Raw genomic sequence first — 18,587 nt, forward strand, 5'->3', positions numbered from 1 at the left:
TAGAGGGCTTGGTACAGTTACTTGAGGAAAGAGTCTGCTGAGAGACTGTGTGCTGCTACAGCCAAGGTCTCTGCTATTGAGAGCGACAAATCAGCCTACTGCTTTTCAGATAGAAATCCATGGACTTTGGCAGCCTTTTTACCACTGACACAATAGCAAGAAGCAGGTCATTAGTGAGGCTTGTCCTCAATTAAAAGTAGACATGTATAAACTAGTAAATAATGACAATGAGACCGGCACTAGCCACCACACGGAGGCTGGCGCGGAGGCTTCCACGCCAGCGTTATTACAGCGCTGACAACATGCACCCACACAGCTAATCGGTTGGGAGTCCCAAGCTGCGGACCCTGGACGATCAACTATTCATTACCTATCCTGATAATCAATAGTATTTAACTGTTAAACTCCTTTAATCCCACTTATTGACATCTACCAACATGCTATGCCAGAGCTATAAGTCCTCATGTCCACGGGGAAAATCAGGCCCGCCGCGGATTCTTCATGGAGAATCCAGAGCGGGTCCCTCCTGCCCCGTGGACATGAGGCCAAAAAAATAAGAATAAACTCACCTCTCCGAACGCTGTGGTTCTTCCTTCCCAGACGGATCTTCTTTCTTCAGCCCGGCAGATGTGCTTGGCAAGCCGGCAGCGTGCCGCGCGCATGTGCCAGGCTGAAGAAAGAAGATCCGGCTGGGAAGGAAGGGAGACCTGCAGCGTCCAGGACAGGTGAGTTTTAATTATGGTATGGGTGTTCCGCAGATCCGGACGGCTTCCATAGGCATCAATAGAAGCCTGCGGGAGCCGTCCCCGCAGGAGACCCGCACTAAAATTGAGCATATCCGGATTTTTTCCCGCACGCGGATTCGCGCCTGAAGGGAAAAAATGACATCCACAGGTATTTAACTACCTACCTGTGGGTGTCCAATGCATCCCTATGGGGAGCGGATTTTAACCCCATTTTGTTATACTTTGGATGTGACAAAGGGGTAAAGGAGATTGGTTTAATTAAAAAAAATTTAATTATGGTATTGCATTTAGGCATCCTATTAAGTAAACACGTAATCTTGTAGATATACCTTTTAATGGCTAACAAAAATACATGACATAGCGAGCTTGCGAACCTCTCGGGTTCTTCGTCAGGCTAAAATGGAATAGATTTCTTTGATCAGTTATACAGCTTTAATACCATTATGTGGTATTGCATTATACTGTCTTTAGGCATCCTATTAAGTAAACAGTCATGACAGTCCCCCTGCGAGGTCATTAATTGAGACATGGAAATCTCAATTGCTTAGGATATTTAGAAAACTGCTGTCAGAACTGCCGGCGACATTTTAAGGGTTAACAAGCGCGATTGGTGTTCTCTCCAATTGCAGCTGTATGGGTGGGTGTCAGCTGCCAGGCAGCTGATACACCTGCTATGTATGGAGTGGGCTCTTTCCAAGCCCACGCCATACACCGTATTGTGGACATCTATATAAGATCTAACTGCACGGGCCATACACAGTAAGCATTTATAGCTGTATGGCTGACAGAAAAAGGTTATTCTAGTTACTTGCCTAAAGCCCAGAACTGAATCCCATGCTTGAAATGTTGCCTTACAAATGCGGTATTACATTGTGATTACTGCTTTTTCTCTTTCTATACCCTAAAATCTTACTTCCTTTTGCAGCAGCTTTTTGACGTGTATCCAGAAAAAAACATTTTTTTCCCCTGTTCTGTTATGCCCAGTTCTATGCTATTTGGGTGTATCACTTTACATTTATTAAAATTCATCTGACGTGTCCTTACCCATGCTGGCAGTTTATCAAGGTCTTTGTAACATTTTACACTTATGGAATAGAGTAAAGAGAAAGTGCTCATGTACAGACGCGCTATACAGGGTTTTTACAAATAATTCCCAATTATAGACATTCATAATGAAAACAAAAGTTTGGTACCGTGTTAGCCAGTAGAGCAAAATGTGATTGTGATGGAAGAGCCAGGAGCAGGAACTGAGCTCCCGCCCCCTCTCTGCCCCTCTGCACTATTTGCAATGAAAAGAGGCAGAATGGGGCGGGGCTAATTCTCCCCACTAAGCCCACCCCTATCCCGCCTCTCCCCATTGCAAATAGTGCAGAGGGACGGAGAGGAGGCAGAGAAGGGGAAGGAGCTCAGTTCCTGCTCCTGGCTCTTCCATCCCCCCCCCCCCCCCCCCCCGCAGATGAGGACGACATATCGGCTCGGCGTGAAAACCGAGCTGATACACGATCGTGTGAATGCAGCCTTAAACTGTATGGTGACTAAAGACCCATTTACACCAGCAGATGATCGCTAAAAGAACACTGAAACGACAGTTTGAGTGACAGCTTTGAGCGATCATTTTGCATAAACTATTAAGTAGCTGCTCAGCTAATTAAGTACCAATCAGGTGTGCAAATGAAGCCTTCACTGGAATGCAGTTAATAGTGCTTTGTTCTCCAAAAGGGGAAACAATGCTATCAGCACTCCTGGAGAACTTCTGATTAGAGTAAACAGCAATTTATAGGTTAGCTTGAATTTAAGGATCAGCTAACAGTGCCCAAAAAGCACACATTTACACGCACCGATATCGCTAAAGCAATCTCTGATTAGCGATCGGCTGGTGTAAATGGGCCTTAATACTATAAGTGAGCAATAAAACTGATTAACTCAAAGTATAGTGTCTAAGGAAAACTATGACTTGGTTGGATGAAAGCCGTGACCGCCCAGTTAACTTAGAGTTAGACCTCACATCCACTGGCAGATGGGATTCCGCATGCGGTAGCCCGCAGCAGAATTTGATCCTGCGGATCTTCTTCTTGCCCGTCTGGGTCTTTATTTTCTTGTGGATGTGTGCCAAAGCGCTGGCCAGCGCACTGCCTACATGTGCAATGGAGTTTTGTTTTTCTTCAACTCCTGCTTTCCTGTGGACAGGCTGCAGATCGGACGGCTTCCATTGACTTTAATGGAAGCTGTCCGTGTGGGATCTGCACTGAAATGAAGCATGCTGCGTTTTTTTTTTACAGACCACAAGGCCCGCAAATCAAATCCGAATGCTTTATTTCATTTGCGGACACCCAAGGGCAGCTTGATTGGACATCAAGCTTTACAGTCTGTTCAGAAACCAGGAAGGGTAAGGGTTTGTCTTTAAGTCGAGTCCTGTACATAACCCACACAACAAGAAAATATCATTGAAGAAATATGGAGTCTCTATACAGAAATAGATGAAGGGAAAAACAAGCCTCATGGGAGGTTTATTGTAGGCCACCAAATATAACAGAAGTCGCTGAAAAGCTATTACTGAGGTAAATAGCTCATTGTAATTTGCTGCTTCATTTAACCCCTTGAGTGGCACGCCTGGAAATTTTCCGGGACGAGCTCCACTGCCCATAGCGATATAGCCCGGAAGATTTCCGGGCTATGTATCACTATGGGAGCTGCATGCACAAGCTTTGGCATTCTGCTCTGCCTGCACAGTCCCACAGAGAACCAGTGCAGGACATTGAAAAACAGAAGCTGGGAGACACTGCCGATCTGCCGGCAATCTCCCCTTCTGAATTCAAATTCCTGCACTGGTTTGTTTACAGGTTGCCATACAGACCATCGGCTTGTCAGAAGTAAGTGGATGGTCTCTGTGGCAGGGAGAGCTGCTGCCTGGCTGTCAGAGGACAGCCAGGCACCAGCTCTTACAGCAGATATCAGAGAAAACCTCAGATTTCTGCTTTGTTAACCTTTTAAATGCTGCAATCTGTGATCAGGGGGTCCTGATCGTCTGTGGAAGTCCCCTAAAGGTTCAAAAAAAAAAAAAAAAGGAAAAAATTTTTAAAAATAAACACTTGTCTCCCTTTACTTTGTAAAAAATGAAAAACAAAATTACACGTGTGGTATCTCTGCATGGTAATGACACAGAAGGAAGTTAGTACATTGTTTAACCCCTTAATGACACAGCCCCTCCCCCCCCCCCCCCCCCATTTCTTTTTTTCCTCCCCAGTTTAAAAAAAGAGATCATATTAACTTATTTATCCATCGACGTCGCTGTATGAAGGCTTGTTTTTTGCGGGACGAGTTGTATTTTTCAATGGTGCTATTTAAAGTACCATATAATGCACGGAAAAACTTTTACAAAATTCTAAGTGGAGTAAAATGAAAAAAAAAAAAAGAAAAGACATTCCGCCATCTTTCAGTGTGGTTTGTTTCTACGGCACACAAACTGTAATAAAAATGATAATTTTATTCTATGGGTCAGCACGATTACTACAATACCAAACTTGTATAGTTTTTTTTGCGGTAGGATTGTTTTTTTTAAAGACATTTAATTTTTTTAAAATTATTTTCTGCTGCATCTTTTGCGCACAATAACTTTATTTTCCCGTCGACATACTTGAGCAAGGGCTCATTTTTTGCAGGATGTCCTGCAGTTTATTTTAGTACTAATTCGGAATACATACAACTTTTTGATTGATTTTTATTGCATTTTTTCTGGGAGACAGGGTGACTGAAAAAGTTTGTGGTGTTCTTTATTTTTTTTCGGACAACGTTCACCGTGCGACGTAAATAATGCACTACTTTGATAGATCGGACATTTATGGACGCGGCGATACCAAATATGTATTTTTCTTTTATGATTTAGATTTTTTTATTATTGATATGGCAAAAGGAGGGCGATTTAAACTTATAACTTTTTTTTTTTTAAGCGTGAAAAGTTAGGAAAATGTTTTTTTAAAAATTACAATTTGGTATTGGCATAATCGTACTGGCCTGTAGAATTACTTTAATACATTTATACTGCTCAGGGAATGCAGTGAAAAGTTAATAAAAACCTGCCAGAATTACAGCTTTTGTTAATCTTGCCACTAGAAAAAAAAAGAAAAAAAGCTATCAAAATTTTACATGTTCCAAAAAATTAGATAAATGAAGACTAGAGTTCATCCCGCAACAATCAAGCCCTTATATGGCTGTGTCAATGGAAAAAGTAAAAATGTTATGGCTCTTGGAATGTGACTGCACAATTAGTTGCAATTAAATGATTAGACCATTTAAAAAAACCGTCCCTGGTGGGTCTGACAGGGTGGTAAGAAACCCACCACTCAAGGGGTTAATTATGAAGGACTAAAACTGGGGAGCTGAAACCTGCGGATCTCATAAAAATTAACAAGTCAATAAGAAAGAGAATTACCTTTCTTAACTTGTACAGGACCCAACTAGTGGAACAGCCAACAGACCTGACAGAACAGGGGGCAGGTAGAGGCTGTACCTGGAAAATCAGCCATTATAAATTTCCACTTGCCATTCCATAGGGAGTTTTATCTGAGAGCTACAAAATACTAAATTTCAGGTAGGCATTTAGTCAGCTTAGAAAAGCCGTAACCTTAGACAGATTAAAGGGGTTGTCCCGCGGCAGCAAGTGGGTCTATACACTTCTGTATGGCCATAATAATGCACTTTGTAATGTACATTGTTTATTAATTATGAGCCATACAGAAGTTATAAAAAGTTTTATACTTACCTGCTCCGTTGCTAGCGTCCTCGTTCCCATGGAGCCGACTAATTTTCGCCCTCCAATGGCCAAATTAGCCGCGCTTGCGCAGTCCAGGTCTTCTCCTGTTCTCTATGGGGCTCCGTGTAGCTCCGCCCCGTCACGTGCCGATTCCAGCCAATCAGGAGGCTGGAATCGGCAATGGACCGCACAGAAGAGCTGCGGTCCACGGAGTAAGAGGATCCCGGCGGCCATCTTCACCGGTAAGTATAGAAGTCACCGGAGCGTGGGGATTAAGGTAAGCGCTCCGGTAAGCTTTCTTTAGGTCCCTGCATCGGGGTTGTCTCGCGCCGAACGGGGGGGGGGGGGGGGGGGGGTTGAAAAAAAAAAAAAAACCCGTTTCGGCGCGGGACAACCCCTTTAAGTAATTAGAAATAAAAGTATAGACAATAAATAGGAAATTTTTAAAGCTATATTACTCACTGTGAGCAGTTCAAAAGAATAGGGTTGTGCCTCTCACATTACACAAAGTTAGTGCAATTTTCTCGGCCGTGTGAGAGCAGCCTTATAGGTTTTTAGTGCTTCTTCGCTGGCTTCTTTTAGTAGTTTAAACCCTTTCTTTTTGCTGATTGTTGCCCTCCTTACATCTTTATTGAGCCACATTGGTTTTCTCCCTGTATGGTATGAACTGCTCACAGTGAGTAAGATGTGTTTATACATTTCCCATTTGTCGGTATTCTTTTTAGGACATTATCCCAGTTAATGAGGTTAAGGGCATCAACCTTCACCTTCTTAAAGTTTAGAATTTTCATTGCTCCCCCATAAATCTTCATTTTGAATGACATGAAAATTATATTATAGTCACTATTTCCCAGGTGCTCCCCAACCCGCACCCCTGTTAGTCTGCTTGGTTATTATGAAGTCCAAAATTGCCATCCCTTTAGTTGGGTGCTGAACTAATTCGGAAAGGAAATTTTTTAGTTATTGACTGAAACTTCTAGAAGTTCCTGAGATCTACATTTTTCAGCTTCTCCGTTCATATCCAGATAGTTTAAGTCCTCCATAATTACCTCATTGTGATTTGCAGTTTCATCTATTTGCCTCAGTAATAGATTTTCAGTTACTTCTGTGATATTTGAGGATTTTATTGTTTTTTACTGCATTCATCTCTGCCCATAGAGACTCCACATATTCATCTCCTTAAGGCAGCCTGTCCACGGCCGCGACGGAATATTGCTAGCGATATTCTGCCGCAGGAGGGGTAAGGGGGGGGGGGGGGGGCGGCACTAAAAGGTCTCCATGAGGAGCCTATATTAATAATGGGCTCACTGCGGCATGCCATGATTTTAATCAAGCGAGTGGAAATCCTATGGAAAGTGTCATACGAGCTGCGCGTGTGATTCATCTAAACAGTAATTAAATTATTGCTTACAAATCAAAGTCATCTAATTTTTTCCTTCCTAGAGATGCTTAATAGGATATCCACAATCATGCTATATGTGATGATCTGACACGATGACAAATTTCTTGAAAGTCTGACAACCCTGAATTGAAGGTTAAAGATTCCAGGGCTATGTTATATTTCCTCAATCTAATTATTACTCTAGTGGACAATTACACCCATGTTCTATAGACACTCCAGGAATTGGATATGGATTCTTGACAACCCTTCATACAAGTTTTTTGTTAACCCCTTTCCCATATCCCCATTTGTGAATATTTAGCTATTGTAGGCATACAACAACTTGGCAAGCAATATGTGGCCCCCTGTGAGAGGATTTAAGACTGTTATAAGCCCATCTCATGTTTGGCTATAACTTAACCCCTTAGTGACCATGCCAAGTTATGGAAATCTGACATGTGTCACTTCAACATAGAAGATATACCTTTAATGGCTAATAAAAAGACATGTTATAGCAAGCTTTCGAACCTACTTAAGGGTTCTTCAGGCTTAATGGATTAGAGCCGAAAAGAGAGGGAGATAGATGCATACATAAAAAGGCACAGGTATGATTAATTTGCACTTTAGACCCCCTGCACATAAGGGGAATTTCTGCGGCGGGATTTCCCACAGAAATTCCGCCCATGCCCGCTGCCATAGGTTTGCATTAGAAAATGCAATCCTATGCACACAGACGTGATTTGTCCAAGTGAAAACAGGAGCGGAAAACAAATTGCGGCATGTTTTATTTCTGTGCGGGCGTTGCAGAGGCCCGCACAGAAACCTCAGTAGCGACGGGCTGGCGCCGCGCATGCGCCGGCTGGTTGGCAGCCAGCGCATAGTAGAGATGGCAGAGGCCAAGAAAATTCTCGCAGAGGGATCCAACCCGGCCATCTGCAGGCGGTCTTACTCATCCTGTTCTGGTATTGTCTTGAGTAGTAAATACTTAGTCCACTGATAAGGGATGTCAAAGTTTTATTGGATTTCAATTGGTGTTGTGGGTAAGGTAATTGGCAACATTTCAAATATGTGCAAATTATAATGTACACATTTGATAAAATATATAATTTCGATCTATTTGCTTTATTCTGGAAGGACATTAAAAAAATTTCGCTTTTTAACCATTTAGGAGATGTACAAATTTAACATTACTAAAACTTTGAGGAACATTTTGTTCTCCTACGCCAAGGCAAGATTGCAAAGGCTCATAGGTGTCAGAATGAGAGATACACCCCCCATTCTATTTTAAAAAGGGTGCCCCTTAATATATTCATTGAGGGGTGTCATGAGTATTTTTACCACAGTTTTCATTCAGGAGTTAATATAATTTACGGGAGAAAAAAATAAAATGACTTATTTTCAAAATTATGACATTTTAAGGCAGTTTTTTTTGGTAGTGAACATAAAAATGATGATTTGCAACTTAAAATAGATTCCCCTGTTTGTCCTGTGTTCAGAAAAATACCCATTGTGGCCCTAATCTTATGTCTGTATGCACAGCGGGGTCCAAACCGAAATTAGCAGCCAATGGCTTTCAGAACAAAAGTTATGCTTGAAGGTGATTTTGGCCTCATTGCACACTTGGAGAGTCCTTGAGCGGCTAAAACAATTGAGAACCCATGCCTATTTTACCCCACAGTTTTTGAATGAACCTAGTCAAAGCAGATAGAAAAAAATGACTTGTTTTTTTTTGGCAATTGTGTCATTTTAAGAAAAGTTTTTTTTGTACAGCAAACATGAATGAGGATTTGCACCCCAAAATGGATACCGATTTGTCCTGTGTCCAGAAACATTGTGGCCCTAATCTTTTGTCTGTATGCACAATGGTGCCCAAAATAAACAGATCAAAGCTCAACTGTCTATCTTTCACGTGATCGCCGTTATCCGTTGGATAACGGCGATCGTGTGACCGGAGAGCGCTCACTGTTCCAGGATCTCAGCTAACTTTAGTAGCCAGGAGATTTTATATTTCCCAGGCCCTCCCCAGCTTCTGCGCTTGCATCTGCCATTTTGGCAAAAGATGCATGTGCCAAAGCTGGGTAAAGGTCCGCGGAAAAGGACCCCGTCTGGGGTGATAACTGGAGGCCTTAGGCAAGTAATTTCACCTCCCCTCATAGATCGATCTGTGACGGGAGGTGAAACTAACTTTTTTTTACTTTTACGTGATCATCTTTATCTATTGGATAGTGGCAATCATGTGACCAAAGACCGGGATCCCCCCATTAAATCTCCACGCTCCCGGCAATGCTTAATAGCCAGGAGTGGGGAGATTTTAGATCGTCTCAGCAATCCATGGCTTTTGCTCATGCGTCTGCCATTTGAGTGACAGGTGTGTGCGCACAAAAGCTGAGGTAAGGTCAGCAGATAATAATTTCATCTACCCTGAAGGATATAATCCATCAATAAAAATTATTTTTTTTTTAACACACTTTTGTTTTTTACTTTTACATGATCGCTGTTATCCATTGCATAACAGTGATCATGTGACCAGAAACCACATACAGCAGCTCCCTGCTATTCATACTAGCTGGGAGTAGGGAGTTTTTCAAGTTCCCGGGCTTCTGCGCGTGACATAATGACGTCTGGCACGCATGCGGCTTCAGGTCCTGGAGAACCAGAATGCTATGGAGGACGGGGATGAGCATCCTCAGCTACCCCTTACGGATCCGATGCTTCCCGCAGCCCTCCATAACAGCTCCAGGTTGTCGGCTACCTCTGGTAACTGACAGCATGGAGCTTTCACGTCCACAGCCTGCAGGGCTTTGATTTTAAGAGGAAGCATGATTTTACTGCCCCGGGGATTAAAGACCAGCAAAGCAAGAAGTAAAAACACTATGTGGGGGTCACTTAATGGTTAAAGTTATGATTTTCAGAACATAGTTCAAACACTGTTGCAGATTTTCATATTCCCCCAAATAAAAGTATGGAAAAACTTTAAAAACTTAAGTGAAGTGGAAAAAACTGGGCACTATTTTATTTCTGCTGATGCTCACTGCGCAGGATAGATAATGTGCCAAGTCCATTTACACGGGACAAATGTTGGGTAAACAATGTCCAACACTCATCTGTTTCTCCCCGCTCCTGTGCTGTTGCACAGGAGCTACGGTAGTAGTGCTGACTTACTCAAAGAATGGCCAGCAGGGGGGAGCGACTGCAGGAGATTTCTCTCCTCACGCTTCCCTGCCCCTCTCTATTGGGCATAACTGATCGCTCAACGTTTAGTGTAAATAGCGGCTGTTCAGTATTGAACAGCCACTATGTTATGTCAATGGAGAGGGGCAGGGGAGCAAGAGGAGAGAAATCTCCTGCAGCCTCCCCACGGAGACACGATACTAGCTCCTGTGCAGGAATTAAATCAGCTGCAAATATGTGGCTGATATCCACTCAATATTTTTGGATGTGGAAACGTTGTGGAATTTGCAGTGGAAATTTCCACAGCAGACATTCAGACAGCACTTCTGCCACGTGTCAATATAGCTTGAGGTATGCTACCATGTGCAGAGTGGCCCCAGTAGTATTAGGGACCCCCACAGTGGCCCAAATAGTAATATCATTACTACTGGAGCTGATATAGGGGACACTATTACTAACAGTGTTGCCTATATCAGCACCAGGATTAATAGTGACCCACACAGAACCCCCGAGACTGATATACTTCCGTCCTCCTCAGCAGCACTGCTGGCAGAAGTGTGTTTGCCCACAGCAGCGCCTCCTCTCCATCTACGGAACCGAAGAGGAGAGGTCAGGGGAGAAAGCATCTGACCGCAGCGCAGCTCAGCAATTACCAGTAGTGGAGATGTAGCACCCCAGCTGTTAATCACTTTAATGGTAACCCTGCGTCCCCAAAGTGGCCTGTTAACCTTACTATTACTACTGGGGCTGAAATATGGGGTCACTGTTACTACTGGGGTCACTCTGCATGTATCAGTATTCCTCAAGCAGATATTAAGCCACTCACACAGGTGCTTGTAAAAACGCAGCGTTTTTGTAAATGCAGCGTTTACTGCATTTTCAGCTGTGTTGAAATGCGTTTGACAGCGTTTGACTGCGTTTTCAGCACAGTTATAACCAGAGCCAAGCCAGCTGATAATGCCAGAACTGAAAAAAAAAGTTAAACGCAGTAATCATATTTACCCCGTTTTCCGCAGTGCTCAAAATGCAGCCCGTTCATTTTAATGAGCAAAGCATCGCGTTTTAAAACGCAGAAACACATGAAAACAGGACAGCAGCCTTGAAAAAAGTTGTGTTTTAGCAAATGTCTGAGAAGTCCCATTGAAAGCAATGGTACCGTTTGACAACGTTAAGCGCTGCGCTGAAAACGCAATGTCAGATGCATGCGTTCATTCATGGCAGCCTAGAACTCCACAATCTCAGGCCTCATGTCCATGGACAGGTCGGATCCAGTGTGGGGAAAATCCTGCACAGAATCCAGCCCCAACTGCGGCCAGTGACCCATGCTCACCTGTATTCCCCTGGCGGCGGCAGCAGCATCCGCGAGGATCTCTGCTCTCCCGGGTGCGCTGTACTGTGCATGGTCCTCACGGCTCGCTGTTGAACATGCGCAGCAGTGTTTTTGTTTTTGTTTTTTTTTAAAATCTTTTGCTTTCCTGCAGGATCAGCGGTATGTCTGCAGTGTCAGCTGCAGATCGGACGGCTTCCATTGACTTCAATGGAAGCAGTCAATGTGGGATCTGCACAAAAATGGAGCATGCTGTGATTTACTTTCTGGAGCAAAAAATCCTCAAAACAAATCCACATGCTTAAATTTGTGAACACCATTCTTCCCTATAGGCAGCTTGCTTTGCGGTTGTCCCACAAATCAAACCTGCCCGTGGACACAATGCCTCACAGCGAGACAGTCCTGTTCCAAACAAATCCTGAGCTCACAAAAATTTTTTAAAAAAAGCAGGAGGAACACTGGCACGCTGGATGTGCTATTGATGTACGTAATATTTTAAATCATACTGCGGAATTAAATCCTGCACCACATGTCAATAGTCGCATGGGTTTTGCGTAGATTTTTTCCAGAGTATGGATGAGATTTTGAATATCTCATCCACTTTCAATTCAGCAACTAATCCCCCCGTATAGTAATAGTAACCCCCTCTATATAAGTTGCCCCAGTAGTAATAGCGTCACCTAAATTGGCCCCAGTAGTAATAGGGTCCCCCATTGGGAGTTAAAGGTTTAGCAGTGCGGATTACAATAGGGGTGATTGTGATGGCCATGGGCCCCCTATTATATATTCTGAAATTGGGCTTGGCTCTACTCACCTCTGTAGGTTATGCCAACAGCCTGTACTAAGGAAATCAGTATACAGGACCTGGAGGTGACTCGTGATCCGCATTGCTATGCCGACTGCAGGTCCTGCATGCCGATTACCTTGGTACAGACAATCCAGACACCGCTAGAGCGGACCCAGACCCTCCATCGGAGCCCCTGAAATGCTCTCGTGGAGCCTACTTTGAGAAACCCTGCACTAAACTATAGTGGGATCCGTCTAGCTTAAAGTAGGTCTTCAGGTATTTTACTGGACAAGACACTGCAGCATGCTGCACTGTTTCGTTCCAGAGGCTCAAAAAGGAACCTCCAGCATAAATGTGAATGTAGCCTAAAGCCATATTCACACGACTGATATTTGCGTGAGTTCTGTCCATGTGCAAATTAGATAGAACTTACACAGGAAAATCCATTCATTGAATAGGTTCCTTTACATGAGCGATTTTTTTCACTCAGACTGATGGTTCGAGTTAGAAAAATTGTTGCATAAGCCATTTTTGTGCGATCCTTCCATAGGAATAGGATGTGTAACAATACACCACACATCGCACATCAGGGTGTCCATGTGCCAGGTGAGTCGCATCTGACAATCTTGGGCACAACTTGCTCTCAGCCATTTGAATATAGCCTAAGGCTGCCTGTCCGATATTTCATTGCGGTAATCCGGCCGCGGGTAATGCAGTAAACTCTTTTCATAGCGTTGCTATGGAAAGTGCAGCCACGAGCGGAGAATCATAGCGATTCTCCGCTCACAGGATTCAAATCGAGGAATGCCGTGAGCCTATCTGTCAGATAGGTCTCCGCGCTGAGCCTGACAGCTCTCCCCCCTGCTCCCATTGCTAGCGATATTCCATCACGGGCGAGGACAAGGGGGCTTTAAATGTGCCACTTTATAATTTAGCCAAAATTTACACATTCTGTGAAAAATAAGGAGCGTTGACCACCGCTGGATGCCACAGCTATACAATATAAGCTTCTTCAGACAAGTGTAAGCGCAAAAATACTTTCCTTAGCGCAACGTATTTGTGCGTTGAATGCGGTTGATTTGCACATCCAGGACATGCTCATCTGCGGGAGCACCACACCCGCAGCCCCCATTTAAAATGCTATTTAGCCTAATGAGGGTCAGATATGATTTTTCATGGAATTGCGCAGCGTATTGCAAAACTCCCATAGACTTCTATGGGGACTTTTGCTGCACACATCCGCAGAAAGAGCAGGGTTTTTTTGTGCACAAATTTCATGCAAAAATAAATAAAGGGGAAGAACCAATTGACATTTATGGGTCTTATTCTGTGTAATGCGCACATATATTTTGCGTGCACAAAGACGCATTTTACGATGGTGTGCGCTTGTACTACATCCATCTGAAAAACCCCTTACAGCAGAAATATTTATCTGCCAGCTTGACAGACTAAAATAGTTCAAGGACTTCCAATGTTTGGGGGGGAAAAAAATGTTCCTTTATAATTATGGGTTTGAAATAGAGTAAAGGACAGACAGAAGAGTTGTAGACACAACACACCCTCCGGCGGGTACTTACCGTCAGAGCTGATGGTGTCATCATATAAATCCTGACTGTCCTGCCGGGAGTCATGATAATCCACGTAGTTAATGCCTTCTACGGAACAGTACTCGTCCTTCTGCTTCTCGGTCACTGGGACCACCGTAAAATGAGGCATTATCAGCCTGTTTAACAGAAGAGCCAAAGTTACTTTCCAAACTTCCAGCGAAGACGTCTGCACTCAACTCCACATGAATTCCAGACCCATCACCTCACTTCCTCCTAAAGACTAGACCCCTCCCTCCCATTAGCGAGCTGTCATGATGGGAATTCTGCCTCTTTTTGGTGACCCGGATCATTTAGCTCAGTTTATAGGAAAGAGTTGGCTCTTTATACAATCCTACTAGTGTTGTGCCCTCCTCCCCCAGAGACCCCAGGCAGAACGCCTGCCCTGTACACACTAGTATTACTGATCCCAGGATCTGTATCTACAGAGCTCTCTACGCTGCAGCTGATGGGAATCCCCAGTAAATTACAGGCAGTAACCTCTTCAGTGCTGGAGGGTTGATATAGGCTCCTCACAGAGATAAAGCAATGAAGACAGTTAGGAGTTTAACTCCTTCCTGCCCCCATGATGTAGTGCAGTGTTCCCCAACTCCAGTCCTCAGGGACCGCCAACAGGTCATGTTTTCAGGATTTCCTCAGTGTAACACATGTGATGTAATTATTGCCGATGCCTCAGACATTGCCACAGGTGTTCTTACCATAGGATATCCTGAAAACATGACCTGTTGGTGGTCCCTGAGGACTAGAGTTGGGGGCCCCTGATGTAAGGGGTTCCTGCAAATTGACTTAAACTTAACCCCTTCATGACATGGCCTATTTTGGGCTTAAGGACGCAACAATTTTTGGCGGATTTTCTTCTCCGTTTATCAAAAGCCAAAACTTTTGTATTTTTCCGTCGACGCGGCCGTATGAGGGCTTGTTTTTTGCGTGGCGAACTATAGTTTTTATCGATGCCAATTTTGGGTACATAGACTATATTGTAAAATTTTTTATTTTTTTTTTTATGATAGCAGAGAGAGAAAACGCATCAATTCTGCCATAGATTTTTTTATTTTTTTTTTACACCGTTAATCATGCAGCATAAATGAGACTTTCCATTTTTTCTGCAGACCGGTACGGTTACAACGATACCAAAATTCTAACATTTTTTTTAGGTTTTCCCACCTTTCTGCAATAAAAACCCTTTTTTTAAAAAAAATCTTTTTTCTATTCTAAATTGCTGCATTCAAAGTCCCGTAACTTTTTTATTTTTTGATGTACATAGCTCTATGAGGGCTTATTTTTTGCAAGACGAGCTGTAGATTTTATTGGTACCATTTTGGCGTACATACGGCTTTTTTGATCACTTTTATTGCGTTTTTAGTGAGGCAAAGTGCTAAAAATGAGCATTTTGCCTCAGTTTTTTAGCTTTTTTTTTAGCGTTTTTTTCCGTGCACAGTCAAAAGCATGTGCAACTTATTGTACGCATCGTTACGGACGCGACAATACCAAATATGTGGGGTTTTATTTTTTTTTTACCTTTTTTCATGCTAATCTGAGAAAAAGCATAAAAAATGTTTTTTTTACTCTTTTTTTTTAATTCATTTTTTAAATCTTTCTTTTTTTTACACTGTTTGTGTCCCTCTGAGGGACTTTAACCACTGCCCTTATGATCGCTGTCATAAGGCATGGCAGAGCTACTGCTCTCCCATGCCTTATCGCTCATACAGCGATCTCAGGCATAGGCAATACAGGACGCCAGTGTCTGGCGTCCTGTTGCCATGGTGACAGGCCGGGCTCTCGCGATGACATCCGGCCGCGCTCCCTCTGTGAACTCTTTCCCTGCCGCGATCTACTTAGATCGCGGCAGGGAAGGGGTTAACAGTGGCGGGCGCATCTCCGATGTCCCCCCGCTGTTGCAGCGAGACGCCAGCTGTGACTGACAGCCGGCTCCCGCTGCGGGATATCGCTGGATCATATGTGATCCCGCGCTATCTCCAGGACGTAAGTTTACGCCCTGTTGCGGGAAGTACCCCGCTCCCAGGACGTAAACTTACGCCCTGCAGCGGGAATGGGTTAAAGGGGTTGTCCCGCGAAAGCAAGTGGGTCTACACACTTCTGTATGGCCATATTAATGCACTTTGTAATGTACATTGTGCATTAATTATGAGCCATACAGAAGTTATAAGAAATTTTTCACTTACCTGTTCCATTGCTAGCGTCCTCGTTTCCATGGAGCCGTCTAATTTTCAGCGTCTAATCGCCAGATTAGACGCGCTTGCGCAGTCCGGGTCTTCTTCTTTTCTCAATGGGGCCGCTCGTGCCGGAGAGCGACTCCGTGTAGCTCTGCCCCGTCACGTGCCGATTCCAGCCAATCAGGAGGCTGGAATCGGCAATGGACCGCACAGAAGCCCTGCGGTCCACCGAGAGAGAAGATCCCGGCGGCCATCTTCAGCAGGTAAGTAAGAAGTCACCGGAGCGCGGGGATTCAGGTAAGCGCTGTCCGGTGTTCTTGTTTAACCCCTGCATCGGGGTTGTCTCGCGCCGAATGGGGGGGGGGGGTTGAAAAAAAAAAAAACCCGTTTCGGCGCGGGACAACCCCTTTAAGTCCTATGGATGATTCAGATGATGAGCTCATGCTATCTGCAACAGGAGCCGACTTGATTGACAGATGGCATCCTGCTGCAATCAAGTGAGAACAGCAATCCCTCTTACATGCTGCAATCAATGATAATCGCGCCATGTGATAAGTTTACAGAGGGAGGGCGCTCTGTTATGTCAGCCATCAGTCGTATAATTGCAGAGGGCGGATGGGTTGTCATGGCCTGTGATAGCAATAATTAGCAAAAATGCATTATCAGTATGATTATAAAATCGTAGGTTCAAGTCCCCTACAGGTACATAAAAAAGCATTGCATTTGTAACTACCTGTACAGTTAATTGAACACTTTTCCCCCCTGCATGGCAAAAGCTATAAAAATAGAAAAACTTTTTTGTTCATTTCACCTCCAAAAAAAAGCAATATGGCAGTTTTTATGCAGCTGAGAGAATTATGCAAGATTTGTACGTTACAAGATGTATAAATCTTGCAAAATTATGAACTCCATTCTTTTGAGTGGTTTCATACATATGGGAGTTTCTTTCCTGCATTGCATCGCACCGCATTGTGATACAGGAAACAAATCGCTGCATGTCCTATCTTTGGGTGTATCCTCACATCGCATCGTACATTGTTTTCAATATGGCTGGTGGCAGTATCGCACCATGTGCTAGGTCCACGCGATCCAATGTCTCCCATTGAAAACAATAGGAGAAACTCTGCGATGCTCCGCCCTGGCTGTCAGTCGCAGTGAAGGATCGCTACTTCCTTGATATGATGGGAGGTGCTTTTGGTTAAAAATAACTCGCATCTGCTTAGAAATTGCATGTGGAATGTCACTTACCCGTGACACGTTAGCCTAAGGCCACTCACAAATGCTTCAGAAAATGCTGCAAAATTGTCATTTAACGATTTTGTGCTGCGTTTTTTAACTCGTTACAACGTTTGACAGTGTTTTATAACACACCCCATCACTGATGGGTGATGAGGTGTGCTAAAAAGAGCTAATGAAAAAAAAAGTTTGGTATCATGTTAACCAGTAGAGCAAAATGTGATTTTTCTCAATAAGAGAAACCACGTAATCTTGCAGATAGGATACCTTTTAATGGCTAACAAAAATACATGATGTTAATGCCAGCTTCCAAACCAACGCAGGAAGAACCCTTGCATGATAATGCAAGCTTCGTTCAGAAGCTTGCATTATCATGTATTTTTGCTAGCCATTAAAAGGTATCATACCTGTTCCATCTTCTGAAGTTGAGAGAGAAGGTACAAAGACACATGGGGGCACCTTCAGCCCTCATGTGTTGAAGATGGAAGAGGAGGAGAGGTTTCCTGGAGTACTTCTCTTTATCATAAGGATAGAGTGAGCCCTGAATCAGTGAGCCGCGCAATCAGTGAGTAAGACTTTCTCAAGGCCTAGTGCAGAGGTACTTATTCTTCTTCAACTGTTCACACCCAAGCGTCCTGAAATCTGGGATCACAGCGTGGAGGTACTCATCGTCGAATTTGTCTGTATATAACTTTCACTGTGCCTGCACTTGGAATACTGCTGATTTTTGCTTCGTATTGTTTGAAGTTATCACCCTGTCAAGTTATGCCAGGCCCTGACTGTTCCGGGGACCTGAGATACTATACTATTGTCTGTGGCTCGCTTATTTCCTCGCTGATGTTCATGCTGATGGGTGTCACAACGGTGGCATCAACCGTGACAATCCCTTCACCTGTCCTAATGTTTATTGGGCCTTTCCATGCCAGGGGTGTCCAGACGAGACCTAGCGCTGCCCTGGCCCCAGTTGCGTGCATCCCTCCAGGGGGAAGCGTGGTAAGTGCCGCCGCGACAAGCCAGCATTTTGCCCTCCCAGCTCCTCAGCGTATGCCATGTGTCCAGGATCACCCTACGGGACGCTGCTTTCGAAAAATGCAGCATTAGAAACACCACATTCATGAGCTGGCCTGCAGGGCCCCATTAAAATCAATAGCGGCGTTGTACCATGGTTAGCACAGTGCTCTGGACACCGCACTAATCGCAGTAAAAAGCAGTGAGTGTGAGTGGCCCAACAGTTATCAAAAAAGCCATATGAACACCAAAATGGTACCAATAAAAACTACATCATGCAAAAAACAAGCCCTCACAGAGGTCCGTCAATGGAAAAATAAAAAAAAGTTATGGGACTTTGAATGCAGCAATGCAAAATACACATATTTTTTCCAAATACAATTATTGTGCAAAAGTGAAAAAC

The 18,587-nt window shown here is 43.8% G+C and overlaps 1 protein-coding gene across 1 annotated transcript in view; it reads right to left on the bottom strand.

Moving 5' to 3' along the window:
• SLC12A4 (solute carrier family 12 member 4) overlaps window positions 1-13,971 on the bottom strand; it is a 246,864-nt gene extending 232,893 nt beyond the window's left edge. Inside the window, exon 1 of the mRNA XM_066582693.1 lies at window positions 13,740-13,971. Coding sequence (XP_066438790.1) covers window positions 13,740-13,878 — 139 coding nt within the window. The 5' untranslated portion in view covers window positions 13,879-13,971. The remainder of the gene's footprint in view (window positions 1-13,739) is intronic.
• Window positions 13,972-18,587: the final 4,616 nt, after the last annotated feature.

The sequence above is a fragment of the Eleutherodactylus coqui genome, chromosome 11, assembly GCF_035609145.1.
Source record: "Eleutherodactylus coqui strain aEleCoq1 chromosome 11, aEleCoq1.hap1, whole genome shotgun sequence".
NCBI classification, from domain to species: domain Eukaryota; kingdom Metazoa; phylum Chordata; class Amphibia; order Anura; family Eleutherodactylidae; genus Eleutherodactylus; species Eleutherodactylus coqui.